At 40.4% G+C, this 22,887-nt stretch overlaps 2 protein-coding genes across 3 annotated transcripts in view; one reads left to right on the top strand and one right to left on the bottom strand.

The window, feature by feature from the left end:
* The first annotated feature begins 232 nt into the window (after positions 1–232).
* LOC131879683 (deoxynucleoside kinase-like) lies at positions 233–6,287 on the top strand. Its single transcript, XM_059226056.1, has 3 exons — positions 233–578; positions 4,882–5,115; positions 5,695–6,287. The coding sequence occupies exons 1-3, from the start codon at positions 409–411 to the stop codon at positions 6,062–6,064; spliced, it is 774 nt and encodes a 257-aa protein (XP_059082039.1). The 5' UTR covers positions 233–408; the 3' UTR covers positions 6,065–6,287.
* LOC131879680 (chondroadherin-like) overlaps positions 6,284–22,887 on the bottom strand; it is a 31,876-nt gene continuing 15,272 nt past the window's right edge. The window contains exons 3-13 of one of the 2 annotated variants that reach the window (XM_059226053.1): positions 22,658–22,829; positions 22,076–22,208; positions 21,427–21,617; positions 21,208–21,278; positions 18,916–18,945; positions 17,033–17,169; positions 16,812–16,964; positions 16,007–16,187; positions 14,804–14,943; positions 7,501–7,700; positions 6,284–7,368 (exon numbers count right to left, since the gene is read on the bottom strand). In XM_059226053.1, coding sequence (XP_059082036.1) covers positions 7,270–7,368; positions 7,501–7,700; positions 14,804–14,943; positions 16,007–16,187; positions 16,812–16,964; positions 17,033–17,169; positions 18,916–18,945; positions 21,208–21,278; positions 21,427–21,617; positions 22,076–22,208; positions 22,658–22,829 — 1,507 coding nt within the window. In that variant the 3' untranslated portion in view covers positions 6,284–7,269. The remainder of the gene's footprint in view (positions 7,369–7,500; positions 7,701–14,803; positions 14,944–16,006; positions 16,188–16,811; positions 16,965–17,032; positions 17,170–18,915; positions 18,946–21,207; positions 21,279–21,426; positions 21,618–22,075; positions 22,209–22,657; positions 22,830–22,887) is intronic. The other variant, XM_059226054.1, reaches the window with a different exon arrangement.

Here is a 22,887-nt window from a genome sequence, read left to right on the forward strand (position 1 = left end):
CTTTACAGTTTGGTAAGAAGAGGAGAGATTCCATTCTAGTTCAGCGGGTTCTATTCTCGCCCCAGCTGACATAAGATATCAACATCAAGGGTGATTCTAGTTCAAACCATGACCAATGCAAAAAGCAGTAACAATGGGCTTCTCTACAAAACTCTTTGTACAAAACGGAATTCTAATTAAATCTTGACTGCTTTTAAATATTTTTTTGCCCTTTCATATCGTAAATTGCAAATTTTCAGCGTTGAAATATACCAATTGGTCCTTCCCAATTGGTCACCCGAGAAACTGCGCGAAAATAACAAAGACATCAAAATAATTTGATGTCTTTGACACACCAAATCCGTCCAAAGATTGTTGATATTCTCACCCATTTTATATCCGAGCGGAGGCCCAATCTCAATAACCAGTATGGAATCCCCGGAATCAGAGTGCAACAAATCCGATGAAGTGGGTGGTGGTGGTCGTCGTCCTTTCACTTTAGCTGTAGAAGGCAATATCGGTAGTGGGAAGTCCACAATGCTGAATTGTTTTCAGGCTTTTACTGACGTTCAATTGAGTCCCGAACCCATTGACCAATGGTAAGATTGGAATGCTCTTCAAAAGTCATTTTCATTGAGTGGAGGAAGCGCCCTCTGTGTCGTCTAGGTGCGGACAAACAACCGTAAGACACGAGAGAATGTGCTCCAAGATGCCGAACTTGAGATTATTGAATAAGCAATTTATTGCCCAAATACTGTGACACAACGAATAAGCCACCAGCTCTTCTGGGAGACGTTTCAAATCCTCTATGGGTAAATTTCCCAATAGTTATGACAGGTAAATAAGAATGAAACGGGAAGTTGTAGGTATACTTAATGATTGATAACTCGCCCGCACTTTGGCAACCATCATTTCTAACGAAATAGTACTAAGAAAAACGCAGTTTTAACTGAGAATATGACTTTTTCTAAACTTTCCTCTAGCTCTTTTCGTCCAATTTAATGGAAAAAGATGATAGTGAAAAGTCGCTGGTATGCTACAAGTATACAATGTATGGCTCTCTGTTTATCCCTATTTGGAGGTCAAAAGTGTTTGTAATATTACCCTTGCAAGATTTGAAAGATCTCTCCTAAGTGTGGGTGGTATATTTATGGTGTTAAAATAGATCGACAATAAATTGTTCAGCGAAAAATACCTACTTGAATTCATACATTTTAGAGCGTATTCTTGTGTTTCTACGTTTGTTTGTCCACAACGAGAGGAGGGAGACTAAAATCAAAAAGACATTTAGGAATTGGTTATTACTCAAGAATGTTTTTCCTGAGGGCAAGAACTTAAAATAAAGTCTTTTCGTCTTTTTGGCATAGTTTTACATTATTCGTCAGTTCAACATTCATTGTTTGAATATTGAATTCATTAGTGTTTTTCCGTTAGAGCTTTATGATCTAATTGGAAATATTTTTTTTAACTTTCAAATCTTTTATGAGTATCTTGGACATGGGGTCCCATTTTTTGGTCTCCCCATCCAATTTTGATTACTTAGTGCTTGTTTTTTTGGCTATAAACAAAGTGTATTTGACGCATACCCAAAAGCAAAAAACGTCATTTCTTGGTACTGCACACTTGGTAAGGTGGCAAAATTTTACAGTTCATTCACCCCAGCAAGCACAAGATCACAATTCAATCGTATATATGTGGGCCTCGTGCGGATACTCTGCTCTCTTTTTATTTTCGATCTATGAAATCCCCGTATAGGGACTACTTGTTTCATAGTGAGACATCTCGCGGCAAAAAAGGAAAGACAGCGTTAGTAAATCCTCTGCTAACGTTTGTTCTTGCGTCCTTTCGTTGTAAAGAAAGAGAATTAACAACTCTAGACAACAATTGATGTTAATGCTTGAACAGTGCTGTTTTCCAACTCTGCAAGCTCTATTCTGAACAAGTTATCAAACAAGAAATCGTGGTAAATTTGAATGAGACATTCAGCAACATCAAAAATCCAAAAAAGAGCTGGATTATAAATACCATCAAGTAAATAATCACAGAATGATGTTACTAGAGTTCTTTTCTTCCCAATGATATCACATTAGTAATGGCATGTTGGGAAAACATTAGCTAGCCTCAAAATATCATCCTGATTATTCTCACATCAAAGTAAGGCAATCTTTTTGATTGATAATAACTCATTACTTAGAAAATAACTATTGCCTTTACTTTCCAAGCTTTTTGGTACCCTTCATTTAATTTTGATAATCATTTGATCCCATTACTTCTATTGATGGCTCTATGGGGTGATAGGCTGCAACAACAATGCAATAAAGGTTGTTTATTTTTTTTATTTTTTTTTACAGATCATAAATCAAGTTTGATGATATAGAGTATGGGTTAAGAAGTTGGACTAGATTCCTTAGAAAAAAATCAATTCAGTTATTTGTGTGGCAGCATTACTATTAACTGCTAAATCAGAACTCTCATCACTAGAGACACTGAAAATATTCAACTGCTTCTGTGAAATAGAAAAATAATATTTTCTTTAAAAAGGCCAAATATAAAAAAAACAGGCCCATTGAGCAAATAAAAATATTTGATTCACAGATATTTTAAATTTCTATTGTTTTTTAATCATTAGTAAGTGTGAAATTTGAGACTCTGTACACCACTGAGTTTTTATGATCAATTTAAAAATGAGCCAAAACAGTGTTACTAAATAATCAAGTTTACAATACTTTACCTAATGAATTGGTCAACTATCAACAACTTACTGAAAATAAATGGCCAGTTGTGTTAAAAAGAGCCTTTACTAAATGGATTATTTTCTTTGCACTTTTATCTTGGTGTACTTGTGTCACAAAATCTCAAATTGGGGGTTGCAAACTTTACTAAAGCCAATATTGCACTTCTTCAAATGCATCCTCCTCCCAAAGGTCTAAATTTCAGATGCCACAAACTATAGACACTCTTCTATAATTTTTTTATAAGATCAGTAAGAAAAAGAGTGGTTTTCATATTTTGCACTTTATCTTGTTAAAAAAAATGTAGCCAAGAATTTGGATAAATGCAATGCTAAGTTGAACTATATGACTGGTCTTCATTAACAAGTTCAAGACAAGCAACAATTTCTTTAACAAGTTAAGTTCAGAATTGCAACAAAAAAACACCCACTGGAGGCAGGGCTGAATTTCCTAAGCAAAAACGAACGTAACAAATGACTTGTTGAAGCATGAAAGTGCAGCTTTTTACACTAAGATGCTTTATTCTTTATTAATGTTCTTTGGTACAAAAATTTGACAGAAAAATGACCAATTTTAGGATTATTAGACACCAAAACTGTATTTTTTTCGGAAATTTGGTCAAAACCGACTGAATCTTTAAAAATGCCTCAAAATGACAAAATATTTAAACTACACACTAAAAAAAGTCCCTACTCGTCACTTTTACTTCACAATCTTGCATAAACTCAAATCATTCATAAGAAGTTTAATCACTTTTGTTTGTATCTGTCTTCACATGATGTAAAAAGTTTTGAATGAAGTAAAAGGTCATGGTTCTTCCCCACTAACGCTCTTTTTTCTTTTTTGGCCGCTAGAGTTTGTTTAACTCCTACCTCTAGTGATGGGATCAAATATATTTTCAAAATCAGGATCGCCAAAAAAGCTGGGAAAGTCAAAGCATGGGCCGTTTTCAACACACCTTAGAGGATTAGATCTGACATAAAGGTAACCCTGCTTTGATCCAGGAAAAATCAGGGTCCTTTTTGGTGACTAACTAACGGGTTTCCGATATTCTGCTAGTAATGCCATATGGCACTGACAATGTTAATTGGGAGCCCTAGTTGCAACCTCCGGTGATTATTTGGTTGATCCCATCAGCAGTGCACACACCTTTTTCTTAAAAAAACTCCTCTTTTCTTAAAAAAAACAACTGCATTGACGAGTTCAGATTATGTTTCAATTCAATGTTTTTCTGTAGTTTACTTTGTAGCAACCTTGATCAGAACGATCCAGAGTTTTAGTGTACCATCATGCTCACTTTGCTTTTCTCTTTGCTTTCTGACTTATTTTGTCTAGATGTAAACGATCTATGGGACATTTAGGCAAGCTCTGGCAAGTTCGTTTGTTTGATGGTACCATTGTCAGTGATGCAAGTTTGGAGCTTCACACACGTTTTCGAGCAGCTGACCCTTCATTCTCATTGCTTTATGTGGGAAAGGTCAGCTTCGTTAAAGCTAGTTTGAAATGCGAATTTTGCATCATTGGCATCGGCAGGCAAGTTTGTTTGCTGGTACCGACGCTTGTCTAAATGTCCGAATATGGCAGTCCTTCAATTTAGTGACAAACCTTCGGCCAATACCTCCTCTTTTTCCCCCCAAAACACTTCTTTTTCTCCCAAAACCTCATTTTTTTTTACTCCTCTATAGAATAGGAGAGTTCGCACGAGGCCTGTATTTTGGCCTGAATTCTAATTCAAATTTTATGTTTTTCCATTGTGATGTTTTAATTCTGAAATATCCGTCGGCTTTTTGTTTTATTCTTTTAAAGCATGCGGTAGCTGAATATTCGTCTTTGTCAAAATTACTTTTGCATTGTCTGAGATTCTGTCCCTCAAGTCATTACATGTGAACGTGTATTTATCTGTCATTTAGTTCGTAGTTTCACTTTCTAATATGGGTCTTATGAAAACGAATGTCTTGCCAGTCTCGATCTCATGATGAACTTTTCGTGCACTTTTGTATGGCTTGGTCGAAGTCGGTTAGAAGTAGTCATATTCTATGACTAGAAGGCTAGCTTTTTGCGAACGAGTTGAGTTTCGGGTCGGTCGACCCTCTTCATTAAACTCGTAGAACTTGATCGTTTGAGCTCCGTTTTCATTTGCATAATCGTTCTTGTGGCTCCATCTTGGTAGGTGCGACTTAAAAGGCCATAACCTGTTGGAACTGCTGTACAAAGATCCGAAACGATGGTCGTTCCAATTCCAAAGTTACGTACAACTCACTCGCCTCCAATTGATTCGCGAGAAGACTCACGCCCGAGTTCGCATTCTTGAACGATCTCTACAGAACAATCGATACTGCTTCCTGGAATTAGCTCGAAAAGTGGGTTCACTTTCGGAAGAAGAACTCGCTGTTCTTCATGCATGGTAAGTGATGTTTTAGACAAGCTGTTGAAGGTTATAGAATTGCAAAACAAGTCTGGCACGATGAATAGAAATTAGACTCTTGGCTTTAAATGAAAACTTTCCCCAAATATAAGTTTAAAATGATGCTTATTTCTTTCACAGCCCAAAGCGGGTAAGCACATTGAATTCTATGAGGATTATTTTTTAAGAGATGCTTTGTCCAGTTTCAAAACAGTGCCCAACTTGAGGTTTTTATTGTTTTTTTTGTTATCTTTTTTATGTTTTAGCTTACTTTGAACCCTCCTAGATTGTGTTCTGGTGAAACAGCACTCAAATATTTTCCCCATGTAAAAAGAAAAAATGAAAAGAAAAAAAAAACATCGAACCATGCAGTCATCACTAATTGTAAGTGAAGTCATTCTCTAGAACTCAGTCGGCTCAAACAGCCATTTACAACTGACACTCGTATGAAATAATTAGTTTCATCTTCTTTTTTTTTTTTTTTTAAATTACGGCCAACTTTAAATGCATTGAGGATTTTGAATAACAACTGTCACATCAAAGCCTCCGAACAGTGATTTACTTCTTGGTTATTGTTAGGCATGAATGGTTGGATTCGTCTATGAATTTGAACTTGGATCTCATTGTGTACCTCAAAACTCATCCTGATGTGGCTTATAAACGGATGATGGCTCGAAATCGATCTGAAGAATCGTCGGCCAAACTTCAGTATCTCACTTATCTTCACGAATCCTATGAGGACTGGCTGATCAGCCAAAAGTTTGGGGACTTGGACACGCCTGTCTTAGTGTTCGATGCGAATTTTGACCTAGCAGAAATGAACCTAAGGTACCATGAAGCTGCAGATATTATCCGTGGATTCAAGCGACTCCCGAAGAAAATCAATTACTTTCCCGAATGCCTTCAGGAGTTTGAAGATAAAGAAAACATTGCCAATAGTATGCTTTAAAAGTGTGATCCTTTTCGATAAGTGAATTATTTCCCCCGTTGCCACCTTTCCCTTTTTTCGAATTGGTGGATTATTTGACAATCCTTTGTAATGGAATATTAGCTTTCCGTGTTGTATCTCTATTGTCGATTTTGTGGTGTAAGTTTGTAATTGCCAATCCATTCGATGGAGCGGTGTCTTGTTTTGATGACCCTCGGTGAAATGAAAACACAAAGGATCTCTATTTTTGTATAAACTTTATTTGTGAAAGCAGTGAAAAAAATCAAAATCAGAATTGAATTTTAAAATGTTGTTTTCAATAAGGATGGTTGCACTGGATCTCATGTTTTCTCGAAGAAGGAAGTAAAAGGAAAGGTTTTCGAATTCCCTAATTGACAAGTGATTTATGAAAAGACGACGAAGTTAAGTATGTAACAAGGAGAATATTGACAAAAATTGATCCAGTAAGGAGGAGCATTTTCCGCTATAAGAATCGAGACTGGGTCTATGTACAATTCAATAATGCCATTGGTAGACTCTTAGATATATGCATATTTCATAGTGCATTATGGATTTTTCTTAGCTTATCGAGTATTTCTGCAGTGATGCTTTGTTAGTGCTGAAGTTTTTTTTGTTAGTAGTCATATGTTTATGAAACATTCATAACGGAAAAAACGTTGAAACATGGAAAGGGGAGCGAAAGAGTAAAACCGAGGACCATTTTCGAATCCTCTACAGAAAATGGGACCAACCAACACACCTCGGAAGGATATTGACACGGCTGTGGTTTCATAAGACTTTTTAGAGAATTTATGGGGTTTTGCCCAAACCCTGTGATGTTTAGTTTGTCTTGTGGTATGTAAGAATTTTCGCGGACGTGAGGATCACGCGACTATTTGGCAAGTTCCAATGAGGAGTCAGCGTTTCTTCTCGTTCCTCGGCCAATGGAACTGGATTTAAAGCTTTGTGAAGGACCAGCATTTCCAATAACTTGACCGACCACGGGTGGAAGTTGATGATGTTTGAATTTCGAAATTCGATTTTTCTAAGGCGTAGAGGCTGGAAACCTCTCTGGTGTTATCGTCTTCGTCGTCCTCTTAGAAGGGGATGGATTTGACTGACCCAGCAGGGATTCTTAGCGAAGCCGCCGCGGAATCTGCCCCTTTCCCATTTCCTTCTGTTCCATCGTCGGTATATCTATCTGTCTACAGGATTATGAAACGCACTCATGACGAGCACAATAAGGTTGTGCTCAGAGTGAAAATAACGGAGAAATAGATGATGGAAAAGTCCAATTTGAACGATATCGCGCCACCACCGTCGTCCTGTAAAAACGAGACAGATCAAGTAAAAGTGAGTACTGAATTATGTACGAGGTTCGAAAGGGGTACAAGCTTTCCACTTGCAAGTTATTGTGCAGAGGTATGGAGGAGAGCACACTTGTGAATTCTGCTTACTTTTATGGATGCAGGCTTGTCGCTGACTTCTTCATTACATAACATGTCTTTTAATGGAACTTGGGCAATGTTGTGTTGCTGTTTATCTGCCGGATCTTCGCAAAGGGTGTCTTGTAGCCAGTCTTCCTCGATTTCGTTCCATTCTTCATCGATCCATTGACGATACCAGCGAAGATCACAATCGCAAACCAGAGGATTACCTGCAAAAGAGGCGACAAAACTGGGCGTAAGATTCGTCATTAGAGACTGGATGGGAATCATTTCTTTAAAAAATAATTTCCATTTTTTCGCCTTTTTGGGGTTAAAAAGGGGAGCTGGAGTGGGGCAGTTGAATAGAGCGTCATACTCTAAATACCCGCGCTCTTTTTCATGGGTTCGATTCCAGGTCTCGCCTAACCAGTCAATCAAGTGGACATTCGAATGGTGGCCCACTATTGGAACCAATTATCCCCATGTAACATACAATAGTTAAACTCATTGGATGGCTACTATTCAGAAAGCAATGCCCCTTGAGATGCGTTCTCGTAAATAAAACATTGTTAAAATTGTTTGTAGAGCGTATTTTGCCAAGGTTCACTTTCATGAGCTATTGGCTGACTGCGGAACGGAAAATTTCCCCACTTTGGTCAAAAAACAACAACAACAGGTTTATGGAATACCACAATATCTGTCTCACAATCATGACAACTAAAAGTTCTTTCATAAGAAATAGACCACCTAAAGTTCGTTGACGTATGATGAAAATGAACATAATAGCCAAATATGGTCGCATTTAAGTCTCTAACATGTTTCAGTTTACCCTATACATCTATTTCATCGAAGGAGCAAGCCTATGCTGATTTAGATCACTTATTTTCAAGTTGCTTTTGAAGAGGTCCCAACTTCGTAACAACGGGTAGATTTTGGACATTTTTGAATGCCGATTGAATTTCAAGCGGCCAAACACCGTTGTTCCAGAAGCTCATTCGACCTCATTGAGAATATTTTGTGCCCTCCAGAGAGTAATGAGCAGGAACTCTACCCAAATGGTTCAATTGCTCAGACATGTTTCTTGTCCAATTTTCTTTCAAGAGAGCTGGATCTTAAATTTACTAACTTAAGACATCCAATGCTGAAGAGTTATGGTGACTTCTTCTTTGTGTCTCATAATCACCTTTTTGATCTAATACGCAATCGCACCATCGTTAACACACATGTACATTTCGCAACATCCAGACGGTTTCACCTACCGATTGGCCTTACCTAACATTTGAAAAAGACAGATAATTTCTCTTCTTACAGGGTCCAATTTTCCCCCATTTGAAAAAGAAAGAAAAAAACCACCTATTTATTCACTTTTTCTAGTTGTCACACAAAAAATGTGAACCAGAATTCATCAATTTCTAATCCGGTGTCTACTCAAACACGTACCGGGGTGTTTTGACTGCACACGAAACACCGTGTCAATTCTCATTACGACAATCCATAACTTGAGTCTCAAGCTATGGTTATCATTCGTTTTAATACTTTCGTGTTGGACAACATTCTCCAGAACTAATGGTGACTGGTCAAATCATACTTTCAATAGGTTAGCACCCAAAGTTCACACGCTGTCAATTTGAGGGGCTAAGCCGAGTCAAACAAGGGTTCTGTGAAGCTTAATCGATTGACAGGGTCATTTTTGCCCCCTCGAGCAGATCATTTAGAAACTTTTTCTTTTGTTAATATACTTGAGCATGGAGAGAACCTTTAGTTCATGTCAGTAATTGGAACTGACTTGAAAATTGTAGATTATGAATAGAGAATAGGAGGAAAAAAACCGAACTTGTGGAGCAAGCATGGAACGTTGCATCAATCTTGAAAACATCTTGGTTTTCATACATTTGCAACTGTCTCACAAAGAGCCCTGACAGGCCTACCCATATTGGATGTGAGATTCGTCTGGAGAGTATCAGAAAATCCCCGCGGATCAGAGACCTAGTCGGATTAGTGTCGTACCAAGAGTTGGAACATGGAACCACCTTTGAGGAATTCGCCTGGTGAGAAATGGCCTTGCCTGTCGCAACCGATTCGCTCTCATGGATTTAGCTAGTGTTCTTACCCAGAAGAAAGCTAGTAACCACTCTGACATCTTCGAGAAAATGGGATTAGATGATTGTGAATAGTTTTGATGATATTACATTTTTGTGCCTAAAGCCTCGAGATAATATGCTGAGAGCGTGGTTCTGCTCAGCTACCATGAAGGGTCTGACGTATTGTGAGTCAAACTCTTGATGATAATGTTATTCTTGCTCAATATTATCACACGTCGTCATCCGTATTTTCTTCCTGGATGGAGCGTTCCCAATGATACCGAGGCTCTCCCTGGAACCTAGGGTCCACCCCAAGTCCACCTTGGGTACTTGGATGGATCCTTCAGTGTCGTAATGAAGAATGAGGTCGTCTCGTGAACGAGATATTGTGGAGTGCTCATCAAAAGAAAGTAGTAGGTAGAAGAGGACTTCCTACTAGCGTAGTACATGTCGAGTGGCGCAGAAGGAGTGAAAGCGATAAGAAATATCGGTCTGTATGTGAAGATAACCCAACGGAGGTGGGAGGACCGGCCTCCGTGAAGAAAACGGCATTAATGAGCTCCACTTTTTCTATGGGCCGGATATTGGAATCCAAATCAGTGAGAATAAATACGAATCAATTATAGACCTTTGAGTGTTGTGCTCACAGAGCGCCCTACAGTACAAGGGGTTCCTTTATCCGCTCTCAAGTACTTTGCTATTCTGGACGCGCTAAGTAAGGCAATTCAGGTACATATACTAAATGATTTGTTGCTGCCGGCTTAATGGTTTCTGGTTCCTAAAGCTATGATCTCATTTGTTTTTCTCAGCTTGTAATGATAGTCCAGAATTATGGGTAGGCATGACAAGGAAAACTACCTTTTATACTCGGCTCAAAAACAACTGGTTTCTTAGTTGCTTGGACTTACTTTCTACTTTCCTTCAAAAAATGGCATGGTCAAAGAAATCTCTCGATTTTTTCCCATTCTAGAACAAAACGCAATGGCAAAGGTGCATCGCACAATTATATTCGCTCATGATATCTCCCATCTTTCTCCTTCTTTCAGTCTTTCGTGAAGAGGGAGGNCCATCTTTCTCCTTCTTTCAGTCTTTCGTGAAGAGGGAGGGGGGGGCAATAAAATATTTGGGTTATTCTCTCTCTCTCTCTCGTTGTACGCTCACTACCACCTTCCGTCACCTTCTCGGGAAAGCCCGTTGGGGGCTATGAGATGAGATGAGACCTCTCCAGAGAATAGGTCTCTGAAGTTATTTGTCGTTACCCATGTTCGCTTGGGTCCAAGATATGGTGTTGTCTGATCTTGCCCTTGGGCGGGATCAAACCTACCCTGTGCACATGTACGTGCATGCTCCTAACAATAGAAGTTGGATCTGTTGCGGGCTCGAGACTTAGTCCCATGTCAAATCTAGTTGCTTGACATGATGTGGCTCGTAAATCTCGTCTAAACTGCTCGTGATACAAGTGAGAAGCAAAGTATTCTGTCTAACTCGGAGCTTGTCAAGACACCGGTGGATCGTTCTTGTTGCTTCGACTGCTGCCATACGTTTCGTTGGCCCCAACCACCCGACCTTCAGCCTTTCTTGTGATATTTTCCCTGCCAACCAAATAAGAAGATATGACGGGAATTGCGAACTTTCGCCTGTTCTGTTAGGTACCATGTAGTTCGTGAATGGTGCTCGCTGTACCTATTTCTCTCTCTCTCTCTCTCTCCACTATCTACAGCAAAGTACATACACACGGACTGTGCATCGACCGACCAACTTGGGGTTGGTCGAGTCATATATTACAGAGAACGGCCATAGAAAGTTTCCATTTTCTTTTTGCTCTGGCACGGAAATTTGACATGTTTCTCACTTTTTGTCATTTGGGTCATAAAATATTGAAGGATGGCCACACTCGTAATACCTGCAACTCGGAGAACTGACAGCTTAGGTCTCACTGACGGGAATACTGATGCCGGGGAAATGGTTTTTGTTCGAACCTCCAACCATATACGCGTTGTCACAAGAGCCCCCAGTTCTCAGGCACTTGAGAGGAGTTAGGTTGGTTGGGCTGACTCCCCTACCAAAACATGCGCAGATCAAACACTTTGTACGTACGTACGCTCACTCCACCGCACTCAAGTGTCCCAAACATGAACTTGGGTACAACCTAACCTAACACAAAAAGGTGAGGAAGGAAAGACCAATTCGATCTGAACCATTTTTTCGATACGGGTTGATGTCTGCTTTCATTTCAGTAATTGTTCCGAAACGTGTATCCAGTACATAAACGACCAGTAGGTACGTGGTAAGCTGTTCCCAAGGCCTTAATGACACCGTTAGGAAACTAACGTCATACGTTAACTAGCGTGCTCTGTTTTTAGCTAGGATGTGCTACCATGGGACGAGCATCGACGTCTTTGATGGGCGCCATACAATCCAATCCCGCCCCTAAGAGAAACGTTTTGTCAAGATCAAGCAACCCCTTTCTCGCTCTGCCTGCTTTCATGGCTTCTTTCTCCCTTTCTCTCTTTCTCTCTTTCTCTCATCTCGCCTCAAAGGAACAAATCACTTCAAATTGGAGGTGGTAAACGGTGCTTTCTGAATCCGCTTCAAATTGCGTGCAATTACAAAATCGAAACAAGTTTGGGTCCTCGAGAGAGCCCCCGACGAGGCATTCTTCATTCATTGCTTGCATGGGGACGGCGACCTAGTTGTACATATGTACGTACGAGCACCACTCGAGTTGTTCCACCAGTTGGACGTCGTGTCCTTGTGTTGTTGATCCGGCCAATGTTGTTCAGGACTTGGGGAATGATAGCAATGCAACAAAGAAAGCGAGTTCTCTTTGAAGGTGGTGGTACTCGTCGAGCTTCTTCTGGTTTGAGAATGTCTTTGATTAGCTTCTTGCATGTTTGCCTTCAATTATAAGAACAATCTGGTCTCTTGAGAGGCCAAGACCCATACGATGAATGTAGAGTCTGGGTGGGCTTTCTACTTCGCTCAACATTCTACCCTATACCTCTTCTAAACATCCATCTACTCGTCCATTCGTCCATCAATCCATGGGCTGCTAGTTATGCCATGGTTCTTAGTTCGTTCCCCGCAGGTGATTTTCTACTGGTAGACTTACAAACCACACCAACCACGGTGGAGGACCCTTTTTTTCCCACAATGTCGGTCCATCCACGGGCACCGTTTGAGCCGATAGAACAATGATGATCTAATAATGATACGTTCCTCGTACCTTAACTTTCATCAAACTCGATACATAGTCCAAACATCCATGCCATGAACACAATTCTATTTTCATGTTCCATTACGGCGCACCAAACAAATAGAAAACACGCGTTCCTCTTGGACCACGAATCCCTTTAGCAATGCGCACTCCAAGCTCTCCAATACTTTGGTCATGGGCAAGAGATGAGTGAGTGCCCGAAGGTGAACAGCCATACCGAACGTGGACTGCCTACCTACCTATCTACCTACCTTCCTACCTAGATGTTTATCTGGTCAGAATAGGTCGAAAAAGCGACTGACGAGGACTTTTAAATGAATAGACTGATTGTAGAAGAAGAATGCTCTCTCTCAAGTTGAAAAGTGTCACCTTCGTTAGAGGAAAAGTTTTGCGGGATTTGGCAGAGCCACACAAATTCATCGTGTTTCTAAAATGATAATATGAGGGTGGATATTTGTCAGTTGCTTGATTTGAAATGGTTCTCGAACTGTTGCTCAGGAATTCATATGAATTATTTATTGCACTTCTACTGGAGTCGGTAAACCAAAATGTGACACACGAAAAGTGCTGCTTCATTCCGAGTAATACATTTTACATTGGAAAAAGGTTTCATGTCGTATTGAAAGCGTTTAGATTGAAATTGAGTAATCCATTTTGATATTGTACTCATTGTTTGGCACACTATTTGATATTTAATTTAAAAGTCCCTCTATCGATTTAGTCGTCCATAATTTCAAAAGCCTCTAATTATGTTGAAGCTTTTGGATATTCAAGGACCCTAAGCTATAAAGGCTGTTGAAAGGCAAATGTTAAATGTCATGCCGTTAAAGTTTAATTTCAGGATTACGAGGCGATTACTGAAGCAAAATTAGCAACGCAAAATTTTGTTTTGAGACTTTCACGTCATCATCAGTTTTTTTATTTCCATTGGATGAATATCTAAATACAGTCGTACGAGTGATATCTGCATCTACGTATATGTCGTTTCTACATACTATTCATTCTAATGCGCTCTCCCAATATCATTTCCGGTTTTGTACGCCAGCCGGACGTCATGACAATTATTCCTCATCAATCATTTCTGAAGAGAATTTCTTAAGTTCCACTTATATCCAATAAGGAAAATTTGTCTTTTAACCGAGTGCCTCAGATAAAGGCGCATGTGTGCACAAAAAGTCTTCAAAGGAGATTAATGAAGACGCAAGCTAGACTGTTAAGATTCTTCCGCTTTGTGCAAATTGGTTTTTTATTCTAAAATTAAACCCTCTGGATTGGATTGCACCAAAGACATTTACTCAAAAGAATCGAATCGATATGAAATCATGAGTGCGGAAAAACTTTAGCCTTAAATATTCATATCTTGGGGTCATCCCTTTGAGGGTCTTATCAGGCCCATTGAGAGTTCAGCCAGATTGCTTATGGACTTACAACAGCCGCAGACCCTACGAATGCTCGTGAAAAGAATTGCCTTTTTAAAAAAGATTGGATTGCTTTCCTTTGAAGAGTTCCCATGGATGGAAGGAAACCAATCCAACATCATCTTCCGCAGGCGATCAAGAAAAATCAGTGACATTCCTCGATCTTTGACGAGAAAGTTGATTGAGTGATTCCGTCAATCTGTCTTTCAAATCAATAGTTGGCTTTCCCTTAAAGGTTTTCCTTGACAACTTTTTGTGCCCGAACTGAAAGGAGACCTGGCGAAAAGAGTCCTACTATAGTTCGTCCTTAATGGCTACAATTAAGTTGCTTTGGATCAAGCAAAAATGACACGACCAAGATAAATGTCGTCATTAGGATTTTCGAAAACCCAGCGCAATTCCGGATTCCGATTGTGTGCCACTAGGCACACTTAAAGTGGTCCCGTTTTATTCAATCGATGAGTTGCTCAGATGACAAATGTTTTTTTCCTGTTGTAATTCACCATGGATCCAATAACCGTAAATCATTGGGGAATATTCACGAACAGCCGTAGTTTGTCTCTTGTAACTAGCACATGAAATGGTTCCATTATGCGCAGTTTTGCAATTGGACTTACTGTGAATGTCGATATGTATTAGTGTGTCCAAAACCGGCTCCATCAACTCGTAATGCAAGGTGCGTAATTCATTGTTGTACAACTTGATCCACTCAAGGCTGTGGAGATCTTGGAAGGCTGGGGCTGGAACGTCCCGAATCCTGTAACAAAATGGTCCATATTGTACTATGTAAAATATGTCCCAGTGCAATCATCCAAAACCTAGGCCTTGTAACTGGCTGATAAAGAGATGATGAAGTCTAAACATGTTCGACGTGGAACTTGTGTTCCTTGGGTCTTTTTGCCGTGTTTATTCGCTCGATCGTTCGGTCGTTCATGAGAAAACACACCACAAAGTCTTGTTGTCCGTTCCATGTCATTCACAATGCAATAGTGGTCTATCGTAATGCGGATAGGCTTCGTTAGCTACCAAATAGTTAGCAAGCCAGCCAACAAGTAAGGCGAGCATGCATAGTAAGACTCGAGCGGTTTAGTGAATCTCGAATGGCTTTTCTGGGAATTGGGGTTGGCGTGTAACCTCAGAGCAGAATTAGTGGCTCTCTTCGAGGTTATGGTTCATCAAATATTAACTCTGATCGTGATGATGGTGTTCTGCTCTGTGCAATTGGTTATGCTCTGTAGATGAGCCAAGGTCTTGTCTGCGCCATGTTTGGGCAGGGAGAGTGAGTCTCTCTGGACTTTGTACTCCCTAAGTATCCTTAGACTGCGGCTTCAATAATATTATGACGCACCACGGAACATGGCCTTTATACTTCAACCTCACAATGTAGACATTGAAGTCAGCATTGAAATGGGGGTTTGCTAAAAAGCAGCTTCCCCAAATTACATTACATTGTCCATGTTTGGCAATTTGTTTCGGCTGTTGGAGCAATGGTGGACGGATGAATAATGGAGCAAAGTTAAAAAAGAGGAAATATATGCTGGCAAGAGTTATGTTATGCTCTCTAGGGAGAACTCATGGATGGCTAGCTTAGTGGGTTTTGGGATGTGCCAAGGTTACAAGTCTTTTACAGTTGAGCATGGAACTATGATATGAACCTATTTTTTCAGAGCACCCCTGGGGATCATAAAACAATTAACTGCAGCAGGTTTTACATTTTAAAAGCAGCATTTCAGGTCCATTACTTTTTCTTCTCTGTCTACAGTTTCTACCATCCAAAAGAATCAGATACAGATAGAGAATAGAAAAAACGGGTGTCTTACAAGTTGTTTTGAAGCCACAGGAATTTAACATGTTCCCCAAATCCTTGGAAAGCGTCTTCGTCCAGTCTGGATATCTTGTTGTCGTCCATATGGAGCGTTTCCAACTGATGAATCCGCCGCAGAGCTTCACTTGGAAAGGACTCGATTTTATTTCCAGTCAGCGTCAGTGACGACAACTTGGCTGCGAACGAGAATAAGTAAAGCTAGTATGAACATCCTCAAACTTAAAAACGCAATCTCATTTGATCCTTCGTGAAAGGTTTTACAAACTTTGCTCCACTCAGTCCAAAAAATATTCAACCACACTGCACCTGGAATCCCTGAGCTCGTATTTAATATTCTCTTTGATACTCTTTTCACTTTTGAGCTTCAAATTCATGAGCAGAATCTTGAAGCGAGGGGGGGGGGGACTCCCCATTGTTCCATGAACGTGTGCCCAGTCCCTTTACGTACTTATTATGAGCTACTGTGCATGTAAAAGCAAAGAGACCAACCTTGAATTCGTCTCTCGAATAGCAAGGGGATTTAAATTAAGGTTTACACACAAGGAAGCGAATTTCATTTGCAATTTCTGAGCCAGCACACTAGATATTCCCTTCCAACGACAAAACTCTTCGTCTTCGCAGGAGTTTTGGTTTTTTTAATATTTGGCGAAAAAAATGCAGAGACTGATTAGGATCTGCATGGTTTATGGGGTAAAGTTCCTTTTCTCACGTGATAAATTTGCTTATGTCATGTTAAGACCTTTCCCCTGGTGTGTTTTTACGGCCTATGCTGTCTTAAAATGTACCTAAGATTGACCTACCGTCCAAACCTTCGAAGGCATCCTTATGTACGGTTCGGATCTCATTGTGGTCTATGTACAATGTGGTGAGGGCATCAAGACCCCTGAAGAATCCGGCCCCTAGATTCGGAATCTTATTGTGATTCAGAATCAGCTGATCCAAATTGTCCATCCCTAGAGATAGAAAGGCCACTCCAGTTTGGGAACATATAAATGCGTTGAAGCTCATGGGACCAACTCACCTGTAAAGTCGCCAGCATTGATATAGGATATTCGGTTGTATGTGAAGTCGATGCTCCTCAAATATTTCAAAGGAATGAGAGCTTCATGTGGAATGCTCTCCAGATGGTTCTTTCCCAGATTAAGACGGATCAAGTCTCTGGAACAAGAGGAAGGAACACACATGAATTGGATTGAATTTCCAGGGACTGGGGGGTGGTTATCCTTTTGCTTTACTGGCCATTCTCATCGAAGAAAACCGTGTCTGGCCGTTACTTGTTGAAGGGAAGGGAACGACTTGCGATCTTCAAAGCCATTAGGTCGGGTACTCTACTCCTCCCTTCTCACTTTTGATGATGGTTATGATGGCATCAATACCAAGCAGATTTGACAACAAAGGACACGAGCAAGTGATCCAATTACTCCAAACGGACATCACACAAACACGTGCCTACTTAAAATGAGAAAATGGGCAAAATCATTGCAGACTACGGATGACACTTCTTGAACACAGATTATGAATATCTACATACTACATACGGGACAAGGTGGGTACATATCTAAATACTTTAGGCTCACCAGAGCAACATGCAGCACAACAGAAGAATGCAATCTACTTGAAGCAACTGGATTCTGACTTCACCAGCGTGCACGATATACATTTGTATCAATCTGGTTGCTCAAGCAGTTGCTTACCGCCCGTTATGGCGATTTTCATTGCGGGAACAAAAGTGAAACAAGTGTTAAGTGACCCTGTCTTAATCTCAGTTCGCTAACATACACACTACTCGGTTCAGCACGGTGCGTTGGCCATGCAGTGTTCTTTAAATAAGCCAATCCATCCCGAAAAGACTCAAAAAACATGCTCATGGAGGGCTAATCACAAGACTGAGCTTGCCTGTCGTTCGGAGCTTGATCAAAGGCTGAGGCCAATCAGCTTAGTAAGTAGCCTACTAACCACACCATTCGTGGCATGTGAGTGAAAAAGCATTTTCAAGGTTCAGCATCACTTCCTTTTTTGGGTTCTCATCCTGGGCCAGATTTGGGCCTTTCACCCCCCAAAATCATGTTGAAATCAAGTCTATTCAAGGTTCCAAGTTAGCTCCAATGTTCTTGGCTATGTCCCCCATCTATTCATTCTAACCTCAGGGATACTAATTTGCCAAAGATAGTTCTATTGTTACTGCTCATCCTCAACTTGTTGAACAAGTTCAGAATTACGAAGGTTGATAGATGTGGCAACGTCAGATGCATCTCAAAGTTTCCTTTTCATGAACGGATCCAATTTATAAGATGCTAGTTGATTTACCAGAACATTAGAAAATTGGACTGATATCGTGGACTTGAAACTGTTTCAAAATACTCGTACCACAAGAATGAGTGGAAGGGTTTACTTCTCTTTGAGTCCATGACATGGTACAATTTCTCAGCGTTAGATTTAGAAACTTGTGTTGACAACCCAAGACACCCACAGAAATAAGGAAACTCAAAGAGAACGTCATGTACGAAAACATAAAGATGAACAACGCTCTAATCTAACAAAAAGTGAAGAAACAAAAAGGGGGGAATAAGAACTGAGGCTACAACCAACAGAAGCAAGCACTAAAATGCAGTGTTGTCGTATTCATCATCATACACATCATCAACTGTTTTAGAGCAGAGCCTGAGAGTGTGATTGTCTTTCACCCAATCAAGCGATAGAGTAGTAGCACGTGGTCTGGCTACTGAATACTTTATAAGCTGTGTAGTAGCTGTGGTAGTATTGTAGTAGTAGTAGTAGTAGTAGTAGTAGTAGTTGTTGTTGTAGAAGAAGTAGTAGTTAGTAGTAGTAGAAGTAGTAGTAGTAGTAGCAGTAGTAGTAGTAGTAGTAGTAGCAGAAGATAGTTTAGTGATGATGATCCCTCACCTTTCACTGCCTTCATACGGCGCAAGCCATCTGAAAACCCGAAAATATGGAATTTGAATGCCATCACAGACACACGCGGACGACTTGTCATCGAGTACTTAATAAATGAAATGAAATAAAAACAACAGCTGGTTCCATCTTTAGTCCTAACAATGTGAATAATGATGTTCCTGGTCTTTGTTAGTTGAATAGGGAAGAGTAAGAGGTCTTTATTACATTTCAATCTCCTTGGATAGCCTGGAGACAGCCAAACCATGTCTCCAGTCAGCACTCGACATACTCTGAAGAACGACGACGGCGACTACAACAACAGCAGCAGCAACAACAACAACAACAACCAATTTCGGGGACAACTTCCCCAATTTACCAACAACGTAGTCAAGCCAACAAACAGAATAAATTCTCCTAAAAAGAAACGAAGAAAACCTTGAAACCAAATGAACTCAGCATAATGGAACCAAAATAATGAAGCAAACTCGTTTTCGTGGACCATAATGACACAGCATTTCATCCCAAATTATCAAGATCCTTTATAATTCATTTTCACCTGCATCATCAGTGTTAAGAGCACTCTAGTACGTCAAAATATGAATAGCTAATTCATTTCCTCAGGTGCGATGAGATCAGGTTCCTGAAATTGAGGTCAACTTGTTCCTCAACGCAACAGCGTCGAATGAAATGGAATTATACAAGTACATCGAATGAATGGTACAGCAAAGTTTGATGAGCATGACTTTAGAGTTTGGATTATTTTTAGAGGAGAACAAGAGTCTACACAAGTTGTGAGGGTGATGATGGATCGAGGAAAGAAGGGGAAAAAACAACGAAGAACCTCCTCATCGAGGTTATTGAAGCATTCTTGAGTGAAATGGACGAAAAGAACGGGCCTTATTCCTCAATGAAAATTCAGCCCAATTTCAAAGACCAAGCTCGACCACAAAGTTTTGGGTTGTCCCAATGACGTGAACGAACAAGGTGCCAAGTTATAACCCAGAATCAAACGCCCTGAAGAAAAATGATTCGCTTGGGCTCGATGTGATCCTTCAATGCAATCAATCTCTTTGAACGAGAGCAAGCACACTTGGTAGACAAAGGGGGTTGGGACATTCCTCCATACACTCTGGTTTGCTGGTTTGCTGGAATGTGAGTCCTGCCACCGCCCATTTATACACATCACCGTGCTCGAGTTGATCTGGTTACCCTTAATGGATTGGTTGTGTCATAAGTCCAACGGTAATTGCATGGAGCAATGTCATTCGAATAATACTGCTTAATGAAGATAAGGTCAGTCAAATGATACAACCAAGTACAGTTTCCAACTTTCCACCAGAGCCTGATCGAGGTTGTAACGTATATTTTTATATTCAGGGATTTATCAAAGGGAAACGAAAACAACTGCAGCGGGATAATGAACTCATGTTGAAAGTGTGCGCAAGCCAAAATGAAAGACCTGGGTTATGTTTGTACTAAACACTCACAGAGCGGGAACATAAATGTTTGAAATGTTTTTCGAAAAGGAAATGAAGCAAGTCCTAATAAAAGTAGAAGTTGTCCCCCCAAACACACACATCTCTCTCTTTCTCTCTCCCTCCCTTCCTTCCTTTCTTTTTTTCTTGCTCGCTCTCTTTCTGTCTTCTTGCTTGCTTGCTTGCTTGCTTGCTTATTTCCTTCCGTGTCGGTGAATTATTAACTTGTCCAACAAGATTTGTGAGCTATGTAAATGATTTCCCCGAAGTTCATAAATTTTTGAAGGAAACCACGGCTTGGGGCTTTCGTGCGCTTGACCCAAGACCGCACAATTTGGAGTCCGCTGATGGCAAGCAGCCTTTAGTAAGGGACAGAGAGGGAAGATGATTACCCAACCCGAAGGACTGAGTGACTCTGGCTGACTCACTGAATAAACTGATTGAAGGCCGACGTCGGTGATTTTGCCCTTCAGAGCCTCATCATAACAACGGAAAGTACTTAAGAAACGTGAAAGCAAGAACTCAAAAAAGTAGGACAGCAGAAACAACTTCGTCAAAAAGGAGTCGAGTTGAGCTCGATGACAATCCAAGGCCTTGCTTCGGTGCTTGGCATGTGCATTGCACGTGCACTACACTACTTCGTAGCCATCGTAATTAATTACAATCCCGTGACTGACTCTTGGATTGCCATGTGGAGCAAGACAACGCGAATGAGCAAAGTCTAAATGAGGGAATGGATGGTTTGTCTTAAAAAGGATGATCATAGATAGATTGAAACGAGCTTGAAAAGTTGAGAAACTGTTGCATTGGAACTGAGTTCCCCTACCTTGTGAGCCCATCAAAAGCATTAGAATGGACCTTGTGGATCTGGTTGTTGTAGACAGCGAGCCGAGTCATCTAGTGAGCAAGTGGAAAAAAATCGAGTTAAGTGTAGGGGGGTTATTGCTTGATCATGGGAAAAATACCAAAGGAAGGCAATCCCCAAAGAGGCTCAAGCCCTTGATGTGGCCGTATTTTTTGCCCTCAAACCCGGAACCCCACTTACTTTCCCCAATCCAATAAATGCGCCTTGCTTTAAGACGGTGATGTTGTTTTCATTGAGGTTCAAGTGATCCAAATTTCGGAGTTGTCGAATGGCTTCCGTTGGAACACTCGCGAGAGAATTCTTCGACAGAACCAAATGGCTTAAAGTGTTGCCTTGGGATGAAAGGGAATTTGGACCCAATGCTTTTAGGTCTGAAAAAGAGACAAATTCAGAAATTTAAATTCACATCGCTGGAACCTTTTATTTTCCATGAAGGAGCATACTGAGGGGATCAGCGAGCGAGGGCACGCCTCGTTCGGTTCTCTGTTAAGAGTAATGGTAAAAAGACAATTCTTCATCTCAGCAGACACTCAAACAAACCTACAGGACTGTCGTATGTACGTACGTTTATAGGAACAGTACACCAAGGAATCGAGCGAAAGAAGCTAGTTTTCATCTCCCCTATTCGAGGGCTTAGATCACCTCTCTGCCAGGATTAAGGAGACCTCGTCGTTCTGGTATTGAGGGGGGGAGGGGGGAGGAGGGGGGCTGAATAGCGAGAAAAATCCCTACAAAGGCGCCGTCGGGATGCAGTTTTTGCTTTCGGATGAAGTGGGGCCGTGGGGAAATCCGGTTCAAGGTTATTGAATTTTGTTTTCATAATACTCACTGCTGTCATGGATGTAGAGATGTTGGATTTTTATGCCCATGAAAATGTGGTCGTCCAGCTTTGGAATATCACTAAGCCTGATCTTGAAGTATTTGACGAAACGCTCCTTCTTCTTCAGTGTTTCGCAATCGGACTATTTTGAAAGAAGACAAAAAAAGATTGAAAAAAGCACGAATTTGAGCAAAGTCTTGGCCATTTGTCAGCTTTTGCATATCAATATCATAGTTTTATTACAAGGCTCAATGGCTTTGGTTGAAAACAGTTCAATCGATATAATGTGCATGCTCTCTCCTTTAACAATGTAATTCAAATTCAAATTACACCAATTAATATAATTATTTAACAGAAACTCTTTTCTTGAAACCATTTTAAGAGAGGTCAAATGGATCAATTTAATCACAATGAAACCAGTTCTTCTTTTAAACGGAATCTGAATGATCTATCAATAAAACTATTTCAAATCCATTCACGTTTACTCCCTTGTCTTAATCCACTTTTTCATTGTGGACCCATTCATGGCTTCTCAACTGACTCATCCACATCAAAAGTGGTTACATCTGCAATCCACAATAATGTTCTTACCTTGAGCTTGTAGCTGTTGACCCTTTCGCACGTGATGTCTAGGCCACCTTGCAGGCTTTTACATATGCAGTAGGACAACAAGGGACAGGTTTCTGGCTCCGCATGATGTTCTTTGATCCTGCCGTTCAGTTTGACCGAAGTGGATGACCTCAGATTTGAAGCTCGTCGATTTCGAAGACTGGCTCCACAGACCAAATTAACCGAAAAAATCATAGCAAACACAAAGATGA

Source organism: Tigriopus californicus, chromosome 4 (assembly GCF_007210705.1).
Source record: "Tigriopus californicus strain San Diego chromosome 4, Tcal_SD_v2.1, whole genome shotgun sequence".
NCBI classification, from domain to species: domain Eukaryota; kingdom Metazoa; phylum Arthropoda; class Copepoda; order Harpacticoida; family Harpacticidae; genus Tigriopus; species Tigriopus californicus.